At 39.0% G+C, this 21,375-nt stretch overlaps 1 protein-coding gene across 2 annotated transcripts in view; it reads left to right on the top strand.

The window, feature by feature from the left end:
- Nucleotides 1–279: 279 nt before the first annotated feature.
- The window catches only part of fam131ab (family with sequence similarity 131 member Ab), a 45,891-nt gene continuing 24,795 nt past the window's right edge, over nt 280–21,375 (top strand). The window contains exons 1-2 of one of the 2 annotated variants that reach the window (XM_088345169.1): nt 280–521; nt 20,715–20,808. In XM_088345169.1, the coding sequence (XP_088201295.1) occupies nt 20,739–20,808 (70 nt within the window). In that variant the 5' untranslated portion in view covers nt 280–521; nt 20,715–20,738. Of the gene's footprint in view, nt 522–20,623; nt 20,809–21,375 lie in introns of those variants that run through there. The other variant, XM_088345170.1, reaches the window with a different exon arrangement.

The raw sequence follows: 21,375 nt of genomic DNA on the forward strand, positions 1-21,375 counted from the left end.
GCCGCAGATGGAATTGAATGCTTCACATCATCAAACCGTCTTTAGGGGAGATGGGCCGAAATGCAATGCCACCAGTTGAAAACTCGTCCCTCTACTGTCTCTCTTCCTCTCTCAACCATGCTGCCTGACATGTAAGGTGACACTAGCCAATCACATTGCATTGCGCTCCTAAGCAAGACAGCAAAACTGTGCAGGGAGGCGGACGCTATGACGGTTACGGGTGTATATATACAACATGCGTGGGAGATCAGGCTCGGAAATCCATGTGCTGTCTTCAGCTTGAGCGGACATCTGGACTAGACAGACTTAGACTTCCTTCCCTCCAAGATGCGCTCCTTGGCCGCCGGGGGGATCCACGCCGACCCTCCGCTGCGGAGCCCATAAGCGAGAGAGACCAAGTGATGAGCAGCCTCCCACCCCGCCCTCGGTGTCACCCGGGCACCCTGACCGCCTGATCGCCGCAAGCCAGCGGAGCCTCCTCGGATGCGAGGAGCTATCGAAGGCGGCTCTCTTTCTATGAGGTAGGAGAAACTCGCTAGGCGTCACCTCCATGCAGCCGCAAACATGGGCTGCATCAGCTCTAAAACGCCAGTGGGTAAGAGTTGTTTTCCATTTGTTCCAAACTCGCACGGGAGCCCTTCACTCCATATTTTTGCTGCAAGGTGGCGGAAAACTGGGGGGCTTGTACAGCTGCTGCATGCTTGCACCCATAATGGGACATGCTTTCACACATTTGGTCCATGAAGCATTTTTCATCATTTGTCTTCTACCTTAATCCTTGCGATGTTTGTGAGAGTTGCAAGAAGATTTTGGCGTGCACGCCCGTGAGAGGTGGAGACACCTGAGGGTCTAGGGGTGGACGATATTGGGAATCAATTCGATCCACATGAATGAATAAATTAATATATTTTATTGTCATTAGTATAATTGAATTGGAGGACTTTTCTATTGAGTACAAGTAAAACAAATTAAAAGAGTAAACATGTGAAAAAGGATAAAATCGTTAAAACAATATTTTAATGATACATATTGAATATGTGCCTATTCACAGGAAGAATCGATCATATCATATCGATCAATACCAATCCAACACCCTACACGCCAACCTTTAGACATAAAAAGTGGTGGATTTTATTGTGCACTCTACTTTTACGCTAGAAAAAAATCCACCTCTCGTAGAGATATAAAGAAAAAAACCTGCTTGTTTGAAGCCGGGAGTGGCAAACCTTTACCAAAACACAAATCTAATGCAATGGTTGGAACAGTTTATTCACACACAAGGACTGAGTCTCGCTTTAAAAAAGCAGCCGTGGACTAAAATACTAGGGTTGTTTAAATTTGCAAATGTAGTAGATTTGAAAAAATATAAAGTGGTAGGCGTTTTTAAGTGGAGAAAAGCTGTAGTCTAGCACGTCGGGCTGCAACAACCAATTGTGAAAACCAATTAAAATTGATGATTAAAAGCGTTTGCCACTAACTAGATCATGGATTGTTTTATCACGTCATTTATGAGCCACCAATTACGTTAAATCAATGCAAATAAGAGTGCATACTATTCCGTTGTGATGCTAGGAGTTGTAGTACCGCTTTAGTCCTGCAGAGAACGCCTAGACCATTTTATAAAAGTTATCTCAGATTTTTTTCGAAATCCTAAATGAATATTGCAAACAAAAATTGGATGAAAGCTTCAACTTTGGAGTTACGAAACAAAGTTAACAATTTTCAAGGGAACAGACAGAAATACAGAGAAACCCAATCTAAAAACAAATAAATAAAATTAATAAAGTAAAAAGAAAAATAATAATTATGACATGTTTAACTCAACACAAGGGGGAGACTCTTTTGCATGTATCATTTTATTATTGGGGATGTTTGTCATATTCCAAAAACGAACACAAGAAAAGCAAATTTGTTGAAAAGATGTTGAAAAGTGGGTTTGTTGTTTTTTGGATATATTTGAATAATCGACCAATTAATCGATCATATAATTAATCATTAGTGGCAGCCCTACTATTGCGTAAAGCGGTGGTGTTGGCAGGTAGGCGACACCGATCCTTTCTAGTTGGAAATTAATATGAATATTGAATAAATCAGCCCCAAACGCCAAAAGGTTAGTTCATAATTACGATAAACACAACACCAAGATTTAGGCACTAAAAATTATGTTTTTTTTTAATTTCTATTAAATAACTACAATGCATACTTTAATGTGAAGAAATAAATATAGATATTTGTATTACAACTGTTTTAGAACAAAAGTCAAAAGAGTCAAACCTGAAAGAAGCAGCAATGTAATGAAAACACAATTTCAACAAGACAGTCAGGATTTAGTAGGATTGGACTCATCTTTATTGTCATTGATAATAATGTAGCGAAGGTTCTTTACAAGGAGATCAGTCGTGGCATTAAAGGATAAACATACAAAAAAGGTGTAAAAGACGAAAATAAGTTAAAAAGAATGTCAGGATTATTATTTACAAGATAGTGCTTGGAGACTAGGCTACGTTGGAAGTGTATTTTAATATTTGTGCAGAAAATCAACACTTTGGAGAAATCAGTGGAGGAGCGAAGTATCGATACCAGGACAATAGTATCAATCAGATCGAAGTACTTGGCTAGTATTGGTAATATGAATATTTTTATTGATACACCCAGTTCTGATAGCACTGAAGGATGCTCCCGAAAACCATTTTTCGTGTCGTAACGTGGGCACACGGGCAGACGCTGACCCACTTTAGTTGTTTGGTAATCTCATCAAGATTTGGGGGGAATTGGCAACAAACACGCTCCTGGAATGCTTTTCTTTTGTTTCGCTTTGTTCAATTCTTTCAATGTAATCCCACGTGTTCTAATGTAACAACCTATATGTCCCTTAGTTTAGTGGTCATCAACAACCTGACCACGGACCGTTAACGGGCCGTGGGTTGTTTGGTACCAATGCGTATTTAAACAAATAGCCTGTCATTGCCAGAGGGATGGAAAGTTGGATTTGGCTGCTTGGCGTGGTCGGTGGTTGAGAGCTGCAGTATACAATTTGGCCACCAGAGGGCAATAGAGACTTCACTCACGTAGACCACACAAAAGTAGATGTATATTAATATTATTGGTCTTTTTGTTGGGGTACTTTGACATGAAATCTAGCTGAAGACACCTGTGGAGGCCTAGAGTACAACTTCTTAAATTTTTACAAAAATCTGAAACGCAAATTTGGAGCCTATAAGTCACAAACAAACGCACTTGCAAACAAACCGGGATTCATAAAGTAGTTTAGATTAAATTTCCTTTTTTCGCGTCCACATGCATTTTTTTTACCCTCCCAAAAACCTCAAAAGTTTCGGTATAAGATATTACGGTTTTTGAGCAATAATAGATCAGACAACAACTACCGTTGGCCACAGTTGCTCCGCATTGGATACAATGGGAATCGAACCCAAATTGTGGTGTAGCAGACACTGTATCCTATCCACTAGGCCACCGGTTGAAATGTTTGGAGCCACAAAAAGTAAAAACTTTTTTTAAGCCTTATAACGTAGGCAACACATACTGTGTATATTTATACGTGTATATACATGGCATATGTCTGTATTAATTAGAAAATATTAATTATGTTTGTGTCACGTTTGTCCACCTACAAAACCATAATCATTTTCCGTTATCAAACATTTTTAGGGAGCGCTGAGGAGCTGTAAGCAGCTCCAGAGCCACCTGTTGCTGTCCCCCTCAGTAGACCGTTAGAAATGTGGATGACTAAAAGGCATTCGATTTTGTCTCATCATCACACTATTTTTATGATGACACGTGTTACAATGTTGTAATGGACCATTATGGGTAAGAGTTCAGCCAAAACAACGTGGCAGTGTGAGCAAAAATAGTGTGATGATGAGATAAAATCAAAAGCCTTCTCCTATGAAATCTATATCCCGATCGTCTAGTGATTACACAGTAGATTTATTATGCATATTGTCATCGTTATTATTACTAATGTTATTATATGGGCCTGGCATTAAACCGATCACGGTACTGAAGAGGTCGAGGATCGCTGCCTTAGCTTACCCAACTCCCGAATTATGCAAGAATCCAGGCGTGATATAATACTGTACTTGATGTTTACGACGGCGTGCAGGCTTCCGCACCCACGCATACGACCAAACAGTTTCCACCTGTTTCGCTCGCTCTCCTCGGTGAAACAACACAAATTACCTAATTGCTCGACGATGACGATGATGGTGCTGATGGTGGTGCGCGTGCATGTGCGAGACAGGGTGAGACGGTGAAAGAGCGCAGTCCGTCTGCAGTTTCCACGACAACGGGATGTACAGAGAGGAAATATGTGTGGGAGCAAAAGAGGATCCGCTGAGGGGGAAGAGTGGTGGAAACTGCTTAAATGTTTATTTGCGTAAAGGGAACGTAAACATACGAGATGTAGAGGCGTTGCGTTTCAACTTCTTGCGACATCTGTCTCACTCATCTCCAGATGTCTCCTTCTTTTGCGCAGCAGCCCAGGCGTGTTGTAATCTAATTGATCACCGGGGAAAGAATTTGCGCTTGCTTATCACTGCCATGCCATAGATGTCCATCTTGCATTTTAGATCTTGGAGGGATAAAAAATCCAAGCCCAACGATGGAATTTTCTAGTGTAAACGTAGAAAATCCGTGTCCTGCCACACGTTCAACATTCAGGATTTGGACCGAATATTTCGAGGAAGAAAAAGAAGCTGGAGAGAGGAGTTCTTTGTTGACATCTTTTATTTTGGGTTTGGAAAGTCCTCTGAAACCCCAAACCAATCATGTGAGATTAGGAATAGGGATATCCATCCATCCATCAATCCATAATCTGCACCGCTTATCATCAGTAGGGTCGCCGGGGCAGGGTAGACCCTCAACTAGTTGCCCGCCAGTCTCAGGGAATAGCGATAAAACTACTTGAATGAGTCTATGGTTGATACGAAAGAATTGTAAAAGTCCAGTCAAGTCATGTTTATTTGTATAACCCCTAATCACAAAGAGCCCCACCGATTATTGCAAACCACAGACTTTTATGACACCATGCCCTGATCTAGAACCTACATGAGGGCAAATAATACACATATATTGTCAACATAAAATATAGGTTATTCATATGCAATAGAATAAAAGTGTGTTTTAAGATTAGATTTAAACATTTCCACTGAGGTTGCAGATCGAATCTCAATGAGAAGAGCATTCCACAGCACCAGGGCCCGAATGGAGAACGCTCTTGAAATTGCCGATCTCTTCTTGGCTCTTGGGATCAATCGTAGACCAGCATTTTCAGAGCGAAGGCTCCGGACGGAAACATAGGGGGATATTAAATCTGAAACATATGAGGGAGCAAGTCCATGCATGATTTTGTATAATACCAACAGAACCTTAAAATCACATCTTAAGCTAACAGGGAGCCAATGCAGGTTAGCTAAAATCGGGGTAATGTGATCAAACTTTCTTGTCTTTGTTAAAAGCCTCGCTGCAGCATTTTGTACCAGCTGAAGGCTGTAGATTTTAGACTTTGGGAGACCGGAGAGTAGTGCATTACAGTAATTGAGACGGGAGGTAACAAAGGCATGAATTATAATCTCTGCGTCCGAAAAACTTAGTTTGGACATAGAAAATTATTTTTGTCATTTGCACTAGCGGTGAAGTAGCGTCTGATTCTGCTTCAATTACAATATTGATTTTTAGATATGAAACTTGTACAGTTAGTTATCCACTAGTAGAATCAGATCTATTCAAAATGTGTGTCAAACAGAAGGCACACATTTTGAGCTGGAAGACTTTGTTTTATATTAAATTAGCAAAGAAGTTAAGAGTACTGCAGCCAATATACATAACACAAATACTATACATGTCAGGAGGACCAGAACAGAGCAGGAGACCCCAGAGCGTTCGTTACAAGTCTTTTATTTGGGGAAGCGTACAGGGTTAGCGGGAGACGCGATGACCGTCGAACGTCAGCAGCAACGCCGTGAAGACAACTTCGTGACACGTAGCCAATCGTAGCGTGGGACGGAAGCAGGTCGAGTTTACCGGGACTGGAGAGAAGATCGTAGCGTGGAACGGAAGCAGGTCGGATCGGAGGCATGCGGAATCAGGTAAACAAGTCAAAAAGACACAGGAAAATCAGGCGAGTCAAACGGGGTAAAAAAGTATCCTCCGACGAAGAGGTCTCCGCGTAGCATGCTTAAAAAGGGAACATAAACCAATCAGGAAGCGCATTCCAGCGCGCCAGTTGATTACCCCAGGTGGCTCCACTTGGGTAATCATGACAATACATTTGTTTTGGGATTTTAAAACATCACTTTGTAGTTAGGGCAGCACGGTGGAGCGGTGGTTAGCGCATGTGCGACACAGTTCTAAGCTCTCGGGAACCTCCCGTATGGGTTCAAATCAAGCTACCAGACTTCCTGTGGGGAGTTTGTATGTTCGCTCCGTGCTTGCGTGGGTTTTCTCCGGGCACTCCGGTTTCCGCCCACATTCCAAAGACATGCATTACAGTGGGATTGGCCGGTCCAAAATTGTCCCTAGGTGTGAACGAGCGAGCGAGTTGTCTGTCCCTGTGTGCCCTGCGATTGGCTGGCAACCAGTTCAGGGTGTCCCCTGCCCACTGCCCGATGATTGCTGGGATGGGCTCCAGCACCCCCGCGACCCTACTGAGGATAAGCGGTGCAGCTGATGAGATGAGACTCTGTAGTCAGATACAAGTGCAACAAAATGCCCGTATCTTTTAATCCGAAGGGACGGTCGACTGCCCTCAAAAATATTTATTTTGCTGACGGATCATTATTCTCAATTTTTGATGTTTTCCTATTTTCTTTTTCATTAGACTTCTTTACAGCAGAGAACTGTATAAATAATGAGAAAAATAAAATGAATGATAATGAAAGAAATACAAGATAGAAATAATGATAATAATAATAACCATAAGACTGATTATCTGAAGAGACAAAATTAAATTTGACTCGGATTTTTATTGACTATTTTTTGTCGCAATGTTGTGGAGTGAATAACCCTCTTCAATAATAATAATTATTATAATAATACCAGTTTGGTGACCTTGGGGTTGGGTGCCCGCGTTCCAGAAAATAAAGGATATTTGAGAACAGTGTTTTCATCAGAACCTTCTTGGGGAAAACACGATTTTGCCCCACCTCACCCATACTGAAGCTCTGGCGGCACCCAAGTAAATTGAATTTGAGAATCCTGATTTAAATATTTGGCATTGCGACTTTCAGCGGGTTTGGAGAAGATTGCTGCAAGTGAGTGTTGTATTCTTGATCTTTTTTTTTTAACAATAAATGGCAACAACATTTTGCGCACCCCAAACTTTCCCCAGTTTGACGTCTGTCAGGCGACTACCGTCATGTATTCTGACACACGGCTACTCACAGAGGAGGCTCATATTTCCCCTCTACACCTGTCACCTCCTCTGAAGAAAGGAAGCAGTCACGATGGTGGCCCAGATTAAATGATACAATACACTCCACCACCTGATCTTATCACACCCAATTAAATAGCTCATATTGAATTCTGCTGCAAGGCGTTTTGAGCTCAGATCCTAGACCCTGGGTATGATGGTTCCAGATTATGGACTCAATGTGTGAGATGGTGAAAAAAATAACTTTCTGAAAATAAATATGTGAGGGCGGGGGCTGCAGAAAAGGAGCCCGGCACTGACATTTTGAGGTCCACCTCCTAATCGTGTTTAGCAAATTTGATTTGAAGCATGGCGAGCACACTCTGCGGCGGCAGGAAGACGGCATGTGTATGTTTGTGGTCGAGACTTTTCAAGATGTGACGTAATTAGCAACTACATTTGTCAATAAGTGACGTTTGCTGAAATAATTTAAACCTCAATGTTTTCATTTATTTTTTATGCAATCCTAGCTCTTGCTGGAATTTTATTTGCAGGTGCCTTTTATACTAAAAATATATCACAAAAGTCAAATTTTGGTGTGTGTGTCTTATAATCTGATGCGCTTTATAGTGAGTAAAATTCAGTACATTTACTTTCATGTTTTTTGAGAATTATCAGCAAAACTTTGGACTGCTGCCAGGCAATGTTCCCTGTAATTTTGCAGGGGTCTGAGCGTTCACACAAAGTCGGTGAGCAACGCTTGAAACAACAGTGAGCCACCATAATCCCAAGTGTGGCAAGATAATTAATTATCAAACATGTCCAAAACTTGACATCAAGTTACATTTTGCTGAGTTTCCGGCAATGCAAAATTATTTTTCTCTTTTGAATGAATTGACTCATGTACTATTGCAAAGGTTGTACGGCCTACAAACGTCGTTTGTTCTTCCAATTCTTTCATAAGATATCCATTTATTTTTATTTCCTGATATATTTTGTCGCATAATATGAACATTTTTGGGGCCTTATTTAGTCGGTTGTAAGATACAGAACTGTACTTAATCACATTTTTTAGTGGAAATACAATGTTGTCAACAAGATTCACTTGATATACAGTATTTGGAAATTATTTGAATGCAACACAAACTTTTTATTCTACTTTTTTAAAAATTCCTTTAAAAAAATCTCATTTTGTTTATTTTTTCCGAGCTGTTACTTTTTTCTTTTTGTTCTCTATTTACTTTTTTCCTACATTTCTTTCTTTTATTTTTTTCTGGCTTTTTTCTAAATGTTTCCTTCATTTTTTCTCTTCCTTTTGTTTCTTTTTTTCTCAGCTTTTCACTACTTTTTCATTTTGGTATTTTTTTCTTTTTTGTTCTATTCCCCCCTTCCTTTAAGTCAATTTGTGCATAATTTTCCTTAATATTTGGTCATGTTGGGATTAAAGAAGCAAAAACAACCTGAAGAGCCGTTTAGGACCCGGAAGAGCCGGTTCCTTTTTAGTGAGCCGAGCCAAAGAAGCCGGTTCTCGACATACTCTACTAACTTTACTCAACTTCGTTCGACTTCAAAATACCGCATTTAGGACACAACGTCAGGGGAAACCGTGTATTTTTACCTTTATGCACTGTAACTTTGACTTAAGTCGCTTCTCAATAAGTAATTTTGAGCCCTCATTTTTGTGCGCTGGCTAGATTTTCTTGTGCGGTGAGAATGTGCGAGCAGTGCGCAATTGCGCACGCGCGCAGCTTAGAGGGAACACTGCTGCCAGGGGATCACTTGCATGACACGGCATGGCTGACAAAGCGCATGGAGGAAGCCTTGCAGCTTCCTCAAAGCTCCACGATATCTCAATGCAGGTCCGCCCCAAAATTCCAATGAAACATATGGCGGCTCACTGTATTGAGATACAAAAGGGGAACATTGCCAAGGGCATGGCCCGGCATGGGCCATAAAGAAGTCTGTCGGCAATGATTTAGGTTTACATCGAACATATGATTGCATTCATATTCAAAGTGATGTGCAAAAGTCTTAGAAATGACCATAATATAGAATATTACACCAGAAATCTTGGGGTTGAAAGCATAGCTTTTCTATATCACAAGTCCCCATGATTTTGCATCGTCATCACTACTGATACAAAGTACAATTACCAAAAATACCTTAAATTTCATCTGACCACAATGGTATATGTTTTTGAAAAAGACAATAAATATACAAAACACGATCTGTTCAATGTCTTAAGAGGGGAGTTAAAACCTTGGGTCTTAAAAGTCCATTACACAACAGAATATCTTTTCTTTTTTATGGCAAAAAGTAGGGGTCTCCAACCTTTTTCAAGCTGAGAGCTATTCTATGCTTCTAATCAGAGTAAAGGGAACGCAGTTTGATAGGCGTTTCAAAAATAACTTTTCTTGTTATTACTATGTTGGTACAACGCTATTACCCGGTTTAATATCGGAAGTAGGCTTAAAAAGACTCAATCAACCACGAAATAAATCATTTTACTAGAAAATCACCATGACACAGCCCTGTTGAGCTATTTTCAGAACAGGTTCGCAGGCATCTTAGCTGTCCTTCGGGGGACCATGCTGCCCGTGGACACCACGTTGGAAACCACTGGTCTAAAGCATTAAATTGTTTCTATTTTATTTGCTGTTGGAGTGAAAAGTAATCCTTTTCAAAACGGCATAGTGGTGTGATGATTTACAGCATTCATTATGCATGTCGACGCAGAAAAACACATGAAACCGGATCGGACCAAAGGTGTGGACTAGGGAAGAAACTGCTTGCTAATGAGGAAGCACAAATATAAAACTTTTATAGTACTGCCCTTGTCAACTGTTAGTTTTTTCAATTAAAGTTCCCAGTATTTAAATTGTTATCATTTTTATCAGAGCAGCAGAAACATGTCATGGTAGCCTAAGACTTCTGCACAGTGTCTGCCGAACCTGCTGAATCATAATTTCCTTTCTACGACACGTCAGTATTCTATTGTGGCCCCCCCTCTTGGAGTTTTCATTGAGTTTTGGACTCTCTTCCCTTTGACAGTGGCGGTTGATGGTACGTTACGCGTGGAATGGAGCCCTGGGAGCTCCCTGTCTGACCTCGCGCTCTTTGGGAGCACGCAAACCCATCTGGTGCGCAGACTGATTATGACAGCGCCTTTGCGTGTGCTGGACTTCAGCCAGGTGCCCCAAATTCCCTTTTTATATGCGGAGTCACTGGAAACAGCTGTTTTGAAGCAGAACATTAGTTTACAAGCGTTTTGCTTATTAACCCCTTTCTGCACTGCGCCTGCTGAATGTTAAAGAGTCGGGTCGCAACAAGAAATAATGAATTGGTGTGGACATGACCAGATTTCCAAGGGCCCTTTGCTTCACCTGTGACGTGCAGTGCAAAAAAGGGTTTAGACAATTGTTGCAAAACAAAAAAAAAAAGGCGTTCAAGAAAACATTTGAAGTGCATTTAATTTGAATTCAATCATTTACAAGGGACGATCAGCTTCAGAGAAAATGGGTATCATTTATTGACTGATTTCGGAATAATGCACGTATAACTTAAACCAGTCTCCAAGCACTACTTTTTAAATATTTTTGCTTATTTATCCTAACTTTCCATTATCTTTTCTCATTTAAGTCTATTATGCTTGTTTATTCTAGAGTGCTATGTCTAGTCTTGTTGTAAACAATGTTTATGATGTTGTTATCAATGACAATACGGACAATTGTAATTTTAAGTCTAAAAATGTAAAATGGTGCTAATCCAATTTAGAGACATGATCATACATTGAGAAATCTAATATTTGATTAAGTGATTCATAAATGTGGTGCAGTAATAGTATACTTTACCATCATTTATTGGAATCAAATGAATGGCTTAATTTTCCCATACTAAACAGTCTTATTGGAATTGAATTGTCTTTATTGTCATAGATGACAACATAGTTAACGTTGTTTACAACAAAATAAGACATGGCACTCCAGGATAAACAAGTGATTAAGACTTAAAAGAGAAAAATAAGGATAGAATAATGTCAGGATCAATAGACAAAATAGATAAAGGCATTTGGAGACTGGTCTAAATTATAATAATGCAACAATGGAAAATAGTGCATCATAACCATAGTGCAATGAAAAGTAGTGCAATAGAATTTAGTAGCTATGAAAATTTCAAAATTAGTCAAATAAGATAGGTGTACCCATTTTTCAATAAAACTGGCAAGATGTATATTTTTCACAGACTTGCATGCTTGTTTAAGGTTGTGATGGCTCTGGGGAAGAAACTCTCTGAGCCTGTTATTCCTTTTTTTAATGGAACCTTTAGCACCTAACAGAGGGCACCAAGTCAAAGAGGTGATAGCCAGGGTGAGAGAAGTCCTATATAACATTGTTAGCCTTGCTGTGGTATCGTAAACCAGCAAAGTCCACCTGATTTTCAAGATTTAATATATCATATCATTTAATAGAGCCTTGAAATGCATTTAATGCCAGACAGAGTCAATGATGTCAACAAAGTTAGTGTATGAAAAGAAATGAATGCCAGAAAAAAATGTCTAAAACTTCTATCTTCTTGTTCAGAACCATGGACAGAGCTTTAACTTGTGTCAGAATTGGCATCACTGCTACGGATGTTAAAAAAAACTGATATTATGACTCAAGTTTTGGCTTGGTATTGGTGTTCCAAAATTTTACAGAAATGACATTTGTGAAATATTTCCAGCTATTTAACCCTGTTGTGGGCTTTGGAAAAGTAACATTTTTTAAATCATTAAATTAAATAAATGAATAAATTAATCATATTCAAACTAGGGTTGGGTATCGATTAAAATAAATTACCTAATTCATTTCAGTTTTGAAATAAATTAATCGCGATTAATCCTGATTAATTTATTAAATCCAGATTTTACAAATGACAGTAAATATGAAAAAAATATGCATAGAAAAATAAGTTTACTTTTATTATGCCAAATGGTATAGGCCTGTCTATACCAAGTACAGTAAACGTACATACAGACTTTCATAACGAAGATATTCAACTACTTTATTCAAAACTGTTGAACTGCAAATTTGAACTGTAAAATAAATATAGTGAACTGAATACACTCCACGCATATCACAATGTTTGAACCGTTTTATCTCGCACAAATGCAACACAGATATAAAATTGAGCTGTTCATTCATCCATCAAAAATACATTATCCAGGCTTACGCAACGAACACAATTTTAAGTAATATATATAGTTGTAACATGGGCTTTATCAAAGCCAAAAACCGCAGTCATTTGCCTTTAAGCAAAGATTATTTTTCTCAACCTCTCCTCACCAGATAATTACATAATAAATCAAAGCGTGCGAGTACTTATCATGTAACTCGAGCATGTGCTCGCTTACTCCACGACTCTGTCAACGACTCACGGGCCTTTCAGAATAATTAGTCATCAACTTTTAATGCAGGAGGCTAAATGAATCTGGAGCAGCTATGCATTTTACAGGTCATTGTCTAAAGCCATCCATCCATTATCTGCACCGCTTATCCTCAGTAGGGTCGCGGGGGTGCTGGAGCCCAACCCAGCTATCTTCGGGCAGTGGGCAGGGGACACCCTGAACCGGTTGCCAGCCAGTCTCAGGGCACATAGAGACAGTCCACTCACTCGCTCATTCACACCTAGGGACAATTTGGACCGGCCAATTGACCTGACATACATGTTTTTGGAATGTGTGAAGAAACCGGATCGCCCGAAAGGAACCCCACGCAAGCACAGGGAGAACATGGAAACTCCACACAAGAAGGTTCGATCTCATGACCTCAGAACTGTGCCGCACACGCGCTAACCACTGCGCCGCCGTGCTGCGTTTTTAAAGACATTTTATCTATTTTTTTCAAGTAAAGTTAAGATATACGTTTATGTTAGCTCCCTCTATGTGAGGCTCCTGTTATGTAAAATAACTACTAAGCAGAAGAAGAAGACAATACGCAGACTCGCAGTGACGAAACCGCATAATTTTATTCGCAAAGTTTATCCCAACTTTTCACAAGGTTTTGGTGGGTACCTAGTCAAGTCAAGTCACATTTATTTATACAGCCCTTAATCCCAAAAATGTCTCAAAGGACTGCACAGGATTACAATTACACAATTACTTGATCTTAAACCAACATGCAGGCAAGGAACAACTCAAAACCTCAGCATGATGAAAAAGAGCAACCTTGAGAAGGGACCTCACAAGTGGTAATCCCCCTTCAGGATGACCAGGGTGAATTAGCAGAAAGTAGCAGAAAGATGGCAGACACCATTTCAGCTCCCTCTAGATGAACCTCATTTTATGTAAAGTAAATGAAAATTTCTTGACTTACGAGTATTTAAAAAAAAATATTTTAAATATATATAGGTCTTTGTATTTTTGCTTATTATTGAGATCAATATTGTGTTTTTAATAATTACATGTTGTTTTTTACCATGAGGCAGGATATAAAAAAATCATACTCTGTAACCAATTACAAAAAAACTACAAGTAGGGCCTCTTTGTCAGTTTGAACTCCCCAAAATGACCCCAGCAGCCCTATCATACTGTTTACTCTTGACAACAATGCGATTATCCGTGGATAGATGATGCAAAGCCGGAATTTGTTTCGCTATTCCAAAAGCAGCGCAGTGTCTCCTTCTTCTCCAGATTATCCTCTGTCTGATCTGTGAGCTCCACAGTGGCACTAGAGGCTTATCAAACCTCCGTGCCACCATTGACACTGTCACAACTTTGGGATTCCCTCTCAGCCGCAACCAGCTCTTATTCCTACAAGTCCTCTTTGGTGGACACATTGAATGAATGAATGAATGAATGAATGGATAAAGGAAAAAAGGAAACAAGGAAGGAAGGAAACAAAGAAGGAAAGAAGGAAGGAACGAACAAATGAACGAACGGACAAACGAGCGAACGAACACACGAACGAACAAACGAATGAATGAACAAACAAGTTAACAAACAAGTGAAGGAATAAATGGGTGAATACATGGATGAGTGAACAAACGAACGAGCTAACAAACAAATGAAAAAACAAACGAGTAAATGAAAAAAAGAATGAATGGAAGAAGGAAGGAAGGAAGGAAGGAACAAATGAATAAACAAACGGACAAACAAATGAATGAACAAATGGGTGGATAAATGAATTAGCGAACAAATGAATGAGTAAACAAATGAGTGAATGAATGAATGAATGAATGAATGAACGGAAAAAAACAGACAAGCGGACAAACGACTGAACAAACAAATGAAGGAAGGAAGGAAGGAAGAAAGGAAGGAAGGAAGATGGAAGTATGAATGAATGAATGAATTAATTAATGAACGAACGAACTTAAGAACAAATGTATGAAGGAAGGAAGGAAGGGAGAAGGAAGGGATGAATGAATGAACTAACGAACGAACGAACAAACGAGCTAATGGCATTGAATGCATGAATGAATGAATGAATGGACAAACGGACAAATGTATGAAGAAAAGAAGGAAGAAGGGAAGGAGGAAATTAACTAATGAATCAATAAATCAATGAATGAATGAACCAACGAGCGAACAAATGAATGAACGAACAGCCGAGCGAATGAATAAATGAATGAACGAATGAATAAATGGATGAATGAATTAATGACTCAATGAATTAATGGATTAATGAATGAACGAATGAATAAATTAATTGCCATTTCTTGTCATTACATTATACAAGTACAGTAGAAGACAATTGAAGGGCATCTCCTTTCAAGTCAAGCTAAGTCATGTTTTTTGTATTGCCCTTTATCACAAGGAGTCTCAAACTACAGGCTACTATTACACCATCCCCTGATCTAAAACCTTCATGAGGGTAAGTAAACTCAAAAACCTCAGCATGAGGAAAATGAAGAAACCTTAAGAAAGGACCACATTTGAGGTAATCCTCCTTCCACGGTAACCAGGCTGCAATGGGTGTCTCAAGGGTCTCCACAGACAATATACAGTAAACATCAACATGAAACATAGGTAATAACAGAACGTGCTGTTGACAGCTTCCTGTTCCAAAATCGTGACCCACGCAGCAGTTTCTAAATGATGGCATACATCGGGTGCAAGTGCCAGTACGATGGCTCGAAATGCATGCACTGTGTGTGGAAGCGGTCAACATCACTTATAAACTATGGGACGTAGTGCGTTTTAAGCCTAGATTAAACGGGAGGTAGCAGATGAAATCTCTGAGGGGCTATAAAGGAGAACGCTCTCGAACCTGCAGATTTTTTCTTGGCCCTTGGAATCACGAGGAGACCTGGGTTTTCCGAGCGAAGGCTCCGAGCAGTAACATAGGGGAAATTAAACCAGAGGGATACGAAGAGGAAAGTCCATGCATGGTTTTTGTTTTGTGATACCCACAAAACCCTAAAATCACATCGTAAACCGACAGGAAGCCAGTGCAAGTCAGTTATAATGATGTAATGGTAACGTATGTAGGGATTTTTCACATACTGAACTCCAGGCCGCAGTGCGAGACAAACGAGGCAGGCAAACAGACAGGCCGGAGAAAAAGAGGCCGGCTATCGTTGAGCCAAATCTTTTTATATGGATCAGTGATGCTAGACCAGATCATGCCTCTATGGACGTGGTCTTAGATATGCCTCAATGGGCGTGGTCTTAGAGATCTGATACTCTCAGTATCAGGTGACGGTGTTTGAAATAGCTAAACTTGTTAGAAAGCCAAATAAGTGAGAAATTTGCGTAATTTTCCGTACTTGATAATGTCCCTCCAATTGACAAAATTACGGTGAGAACATTATTTCATCAATACATTGCCTTGGATGTGTTAATTACATTCAAAAAATTTGTACAAGCTGCAATTAGTGGAATTGATTAGGGATTGACATACTGATGCTTTTTGAATTATGTCATTTATGTGTTTTCTGGGGTGAAAATTCATGAATTAACAATATTTCACCATGAAATAAAAACATACTCCATGTAGTCCTGTTGTATTACAACCGTACACCGGCCTTTTCATCCAGCTGTATGTCACCTAAAATCATTTTTCATACACCATATAAATGCATTTGTTTATTGTAGGTATTTTAGCAATCACCAGTTAGTTCACTATGCAAAGAAAACCATTACCAGATATAACAAATTTGCATTGATGTGTGAAAAAGTGGTTCAGCAGTGTTTCTCAACCCTTTTCAGGCAATGCCTACTTTTCTTTCCACAAAGAAACTTTTAAAGTATTAAGAAAATATTTAAAAAAAAATGCAATTCTCAGCTCCAGCTTCATTCAAAAATTGAATTACTCAAGACCAACCCCTGACAGCTAAGATGGGCCCCGGCGGTACTTCAACTCTAGTAAGGATAAACGGTGCAGAAAATGGACGGATGTAGCACTCATTTAGAGTTGCATTACACAATACAGACGCTGCCCTACTTACAAACGAGATGCCTTTTGTCAAGTAATTGTCAAATACAGGCGTATTTGTTTATCAGCTCATTGCATATTATTAATACTCTTTCTGTGTACCTTTTTTTTGTAAATATCTCATGTTTCAATATGGGCACATGCAGCTTATAGTCAGTTGCGGCTTGTGTATGTACAAAATGGTACAGACGCTTCCCTACTTACAAACGAGGTTCCGGGCAATCGTTCGTAAGTTGAATTTCTTCGTTTCTATGAAATGTCTGGTTAAGATTTATAGAAGTATGTTTAAGGCTTGTATAAGTAACCTGTATTGTTTTGTACTAAAGAATAAACATTTAATGAAATAATATGCTCTATAAAGATAAATAAAGTTAAGTTTAACCTACTTTTGGAAGATGAGCTTCAAGAGTTAGGCGACTTCCTCCTCCGTGACAGAAAGTGGCTGAAAAAAAGAGTTCTGACCATTTTCTCAACCGCATCAAGCTTTCTTATTCCACTTTCATTTCAAAAGAAACGGCTCACCTCTTCGTTACACTTTACACCAACCATAGTGAATGGCTGCACGAGATATTAAAAAATAAAACGTTCTTTGCGCGCTGGAGATAGAGTATAGAATGTTTACACACGGACTAGGAACAGGAAGCAGATTTCTTCTTCGGGGTGGATGCTGGGTGCCCTCTCATAGGGCCACATGCCGGTGGAACGAAGCACTACAGTAATGGGTTGGAAAACTGCTCGGCACAAAGAAAGGTAGCTCGTAGCAGATCGATCGCCTCATTTAAATTTTGGGGGGAGAACTGAGAGACTCATGGTGAATCTCTGGAGTGTTTAAGATCTTATTTGGATGACGATGCATTTTCTTCTTTTTGTTTTTCCTTGGTGACTACAAATCTGGTTCTGTCCTCATATATCCTGGGAGGGTTTCTTTGTTTAATCTGTTTTTTCGCCCTTTTCGTTTCTAATTAGAAAAAAAGAAGCATTTATTATCTTGGCTTTGAAGATGAGCGTCAGAAATTTGTCCTGTTAAGCAAACAGGACCTTTTCCCAGCAAGTCCACTTTTGCCCTTTCTTGAGGAGATAAAAGTCTTGATCGCACTGAACCTTTTTGAATTTTAATAAAATGAAGGTTTTGCTGTTTGGCTCCAGCCTGTGGGGCACTAGTTTCAAACTTGTGTTGTAGTTTGCACAAAGCTGCAGTGCACAGCTCCATAAAGCAACACAACCAGGGGAAAAGCAATGAAAGGAAGCTCACCGACAATTTGGATCGATTAAGTTTTCGTGGACAAAATATAGTTAACATTACATGATGAGAATCTTTCAGGCCAGTCAACCACTGCTGGGGTTGATTAATATTTTTGTGATGGTAAATTGAGACATACATAAAAATTTTAAATTTTATTTTTGTGTGCGTTGAAAGCATAGTGTTACAAGAAAAAGTTATTTGTATTTTATCAGTTATTGTATCGATAGCAATGAAACGTTATCATGCATCCCTAAAACCAATGGATGTTGCTTCTTAAGTCCTATTGTACAAACTGAAAATTATGTGTTTAGCTAGTAGAGGGACATACGATGTAAAACGGTGAGGGAATCCTTTGGGTTAATTTCTGCCTTTAGAACATTTATCTTAATTGATGCTGGCCTGGATTTTGTGAAATGCTCTTCCCCCTGATATTCGATGTACAAAGACAGTTAAAACATCTTCTTTGTTCCTTTATCTCTTTGGTTTCCTTATCCTCACTGTAAAATGTAGCCCTGGAGTGCCACGTCCAATTTTGTTGTCACAATATATCCCATGTTGTAACAATGACAATAAAGGTATATTCTATTCTATTCTATTCTATTCTATTCTATTCTATTCTATTCTATTCTATTCTATTCTATTCTATTCTATTCTATTCTACAATCTCAGTGGAACTGTTCAAATCTAGGCTTAAAACAAACTTCTATTCTATACTGTACTTTATGAATGACATATATTTCATGTTGATAATATCTGTGTATTACAGTATTTGTTATTGTAACATCCATTGCAACCTGGTATTCCTGGAAGGGGGATTACCTCATGTGCGGTCCCTTCTCAGGGTTTTTTCCTCATGTTTTTGAGTTTTTCCTTGCCCTCATGTAGGTTTGAGATCAGGGGATGGTGTAATAATAGTCAGTGGTTTGCAATAATATGTGGTCTGTGCAGCCCTTTGAGACTCCTTGTGATTGAGTGTGTCACAAATAAACATGACTTGACTTGACTTAAAATGTAACTCAAGTACAAAATTGATTGATGTCGTAAATACTGCAGCAAATTTGTTTTATCATTCCAGTATTAATGATAAAATTCAATTCATGGCCTTTGTTTACATATTTTGCTATTTTTACGGAGATTAAATATTAAACCACTTATAGATGAAAGATTTTGGTAAAAAAAACTTCTATATTCTTTAAAAAATAACATTTCATTTAAATTTTGTTAAAATAATATCATAAAACCTTGACGGGGTTTTAAGTCATGAGATTGAAAATACATTTTAATGTTAGCATTCAAACTCTATATTAGTTGCAATTTTATTTTTTCAGGAGCAAGCTATTTACGGTAACACAAAAACATAATCAATACTGATAATATGATAAACTATGTTTTTATCAGATTTTGAGTGACACACTCAATTGAAAAATAAAGCCGAGTTGGATAGCCACGATCAAAGCAAATAGCTTGATGGTATCTTTTCTGCCGTGGTGTATAACTTATTTTTTACGGTTCGCCGAATTCTGTTTTTGTAGCAAAAAAAATTAGGAGGTTAGCAAACAAATAAAAACCCAGAACAGAGTAATTTTAGTTGTCAAGAACCGGAACTGGAGGAGGACCCAAATGTGTGATGTTTCTCACACAAGCTTTTATTTTACGGGAAAAGGGGCAGTCATGCACGTTAACCCAAACGCCAGTTATTCGGCGATCGTTGGGCGGAAGACGTAAGGCAGCAGTCTGGCGTGGAATGACAGAAAGCCAGAGGCCGATGAGATCGATACAAATTGCACGAGCAGATATCGGACAGATGGGGTCGATACTGGACAGGACACGACAGACAGGATTGATATCAAAACTGGATATCGAAATAAACAGGACAAACTAGACGGGAACGAAACTGGAGACCGATATTAAACAGGACAAAATAGACGGGACCGATACCGGAGAGGAAACACCAACAAGAAATCGGACAGAGTCAAAACTCTCGTCTTGTGGGTGCAGAGGTTTGTTGATGGACTGATAAAGGGTGAGTGAGAGCGCTGAGCTTAAATAGGAGGGAAGTCAATCGGTCAACAAGCTGCAGCTGGTGCTACATGGGCAGAGCCAATTGGGCGCCAATGGCAACCGTCACACTAATAGCTATTTTTGAATCACTTTAATGTCTTTGTATGAATGATTGGTTTATTTTAGTTGCTTACAATAAAGAATGTAGTTCTGTTTTTACTCTCGGACAGCAAAAGAGATTGCGATGGATGCTGGAGTTGTTCATTATATTGACTATGATTGTTTACTGTCGTCCATTATTTTGAGGACGAAGCGCTGTTTACATCATTGTCGCTAAATGCCCAACAGTGTTGCTGTTCTTTGATTACCACACCCTTTAAGGTTCTTTTTTTGATGTAAGGGATTTAATAGAGAAAAAGAGCTCAGCGGAGGATCTTTAGAACGAATGGGAATGTTTGCGTCTTGAGGATTGTTAGTACAGTCCTCTGTTGTTTTGATTCAAGTTCAAAATTAATCGATGTCCATTCTCCTCTTTTGAATGTCTACTAAATTTTGAATGTATCAATGGAAGAGACAGATTACTAAAGCATTTCCTTACTGTGTACTGTTTTTTTTTTCTGTGCACACTGAGTTGAGCAATTGACTCTACCGTTCCCCTCTGAGTCATACTGTTTTCTCATCTTTCCAGGTGAATTTTGATGAGACCACTGAAATGTTACCAAAATCAAGGCGAGCTCTTACCATTCAAGAGATTGCAGCGTTGGCGCGGTCTTCCCTGCATGGTGAGTTGAACAGAGCTTCCACAAAAACACATATCATTATGTCCTGCTCTTTCTTTTGAATTTTCATATTAAGGCTGTGTTTAGTTTTTGAAAATGAATTTTCTCTCGTTGGAATGTAGAAAAGTCATAAGACCAGGGTTCCTATACCTTTTTCTTGGCCAAATTAAGGACTTTCAAAGCTAATTTTCCAATTTCTCCAGTACCACTAAAAGAAGAAATCCAGTGTTCACCATGTATTTTGCAGATCCATGTAAATATCTGTTATTTACACATATTTTTCATATCCTTAAATATATCCCCATGCGGTTTACATATACAATTTTTAATCTTGCATGTGAGTTTGTTAAAATATTATCCTTTAAAAACTTAAGTAAGTTGTGAATGCTTTTTTAATCTAAACAATATGTGTGTAAACATTTTTGAGGCGAATCTCTCACAATATAAGTGTTGGTTAAAAATGTTGGTGTATATTTTCAGTTGTGGGAAGTTATTCCCATTACGATTTGTCAGGACCAGAACGGAGACAGGACCCACTTGCGTTGCGTTTCTCAGAAGTTTTATTGGAAG

The sequence above is a fragment of the Urocampus carinirostris genome, chromosome 10 (genome assembly GCF_059441175.1).
Source record: "Urocampus carinirostris isolate Australia breed hairy pipefish chromosome 10, RoL_Ucar_1.0, whole genome shotgun sequence".
Lineage (NCBI taxonomy): Eukaryota > Metazoa > Chordata > Actinopteri > Syngnathiformes > Syngnathidae > Urocampus > Urocampus carinirostris.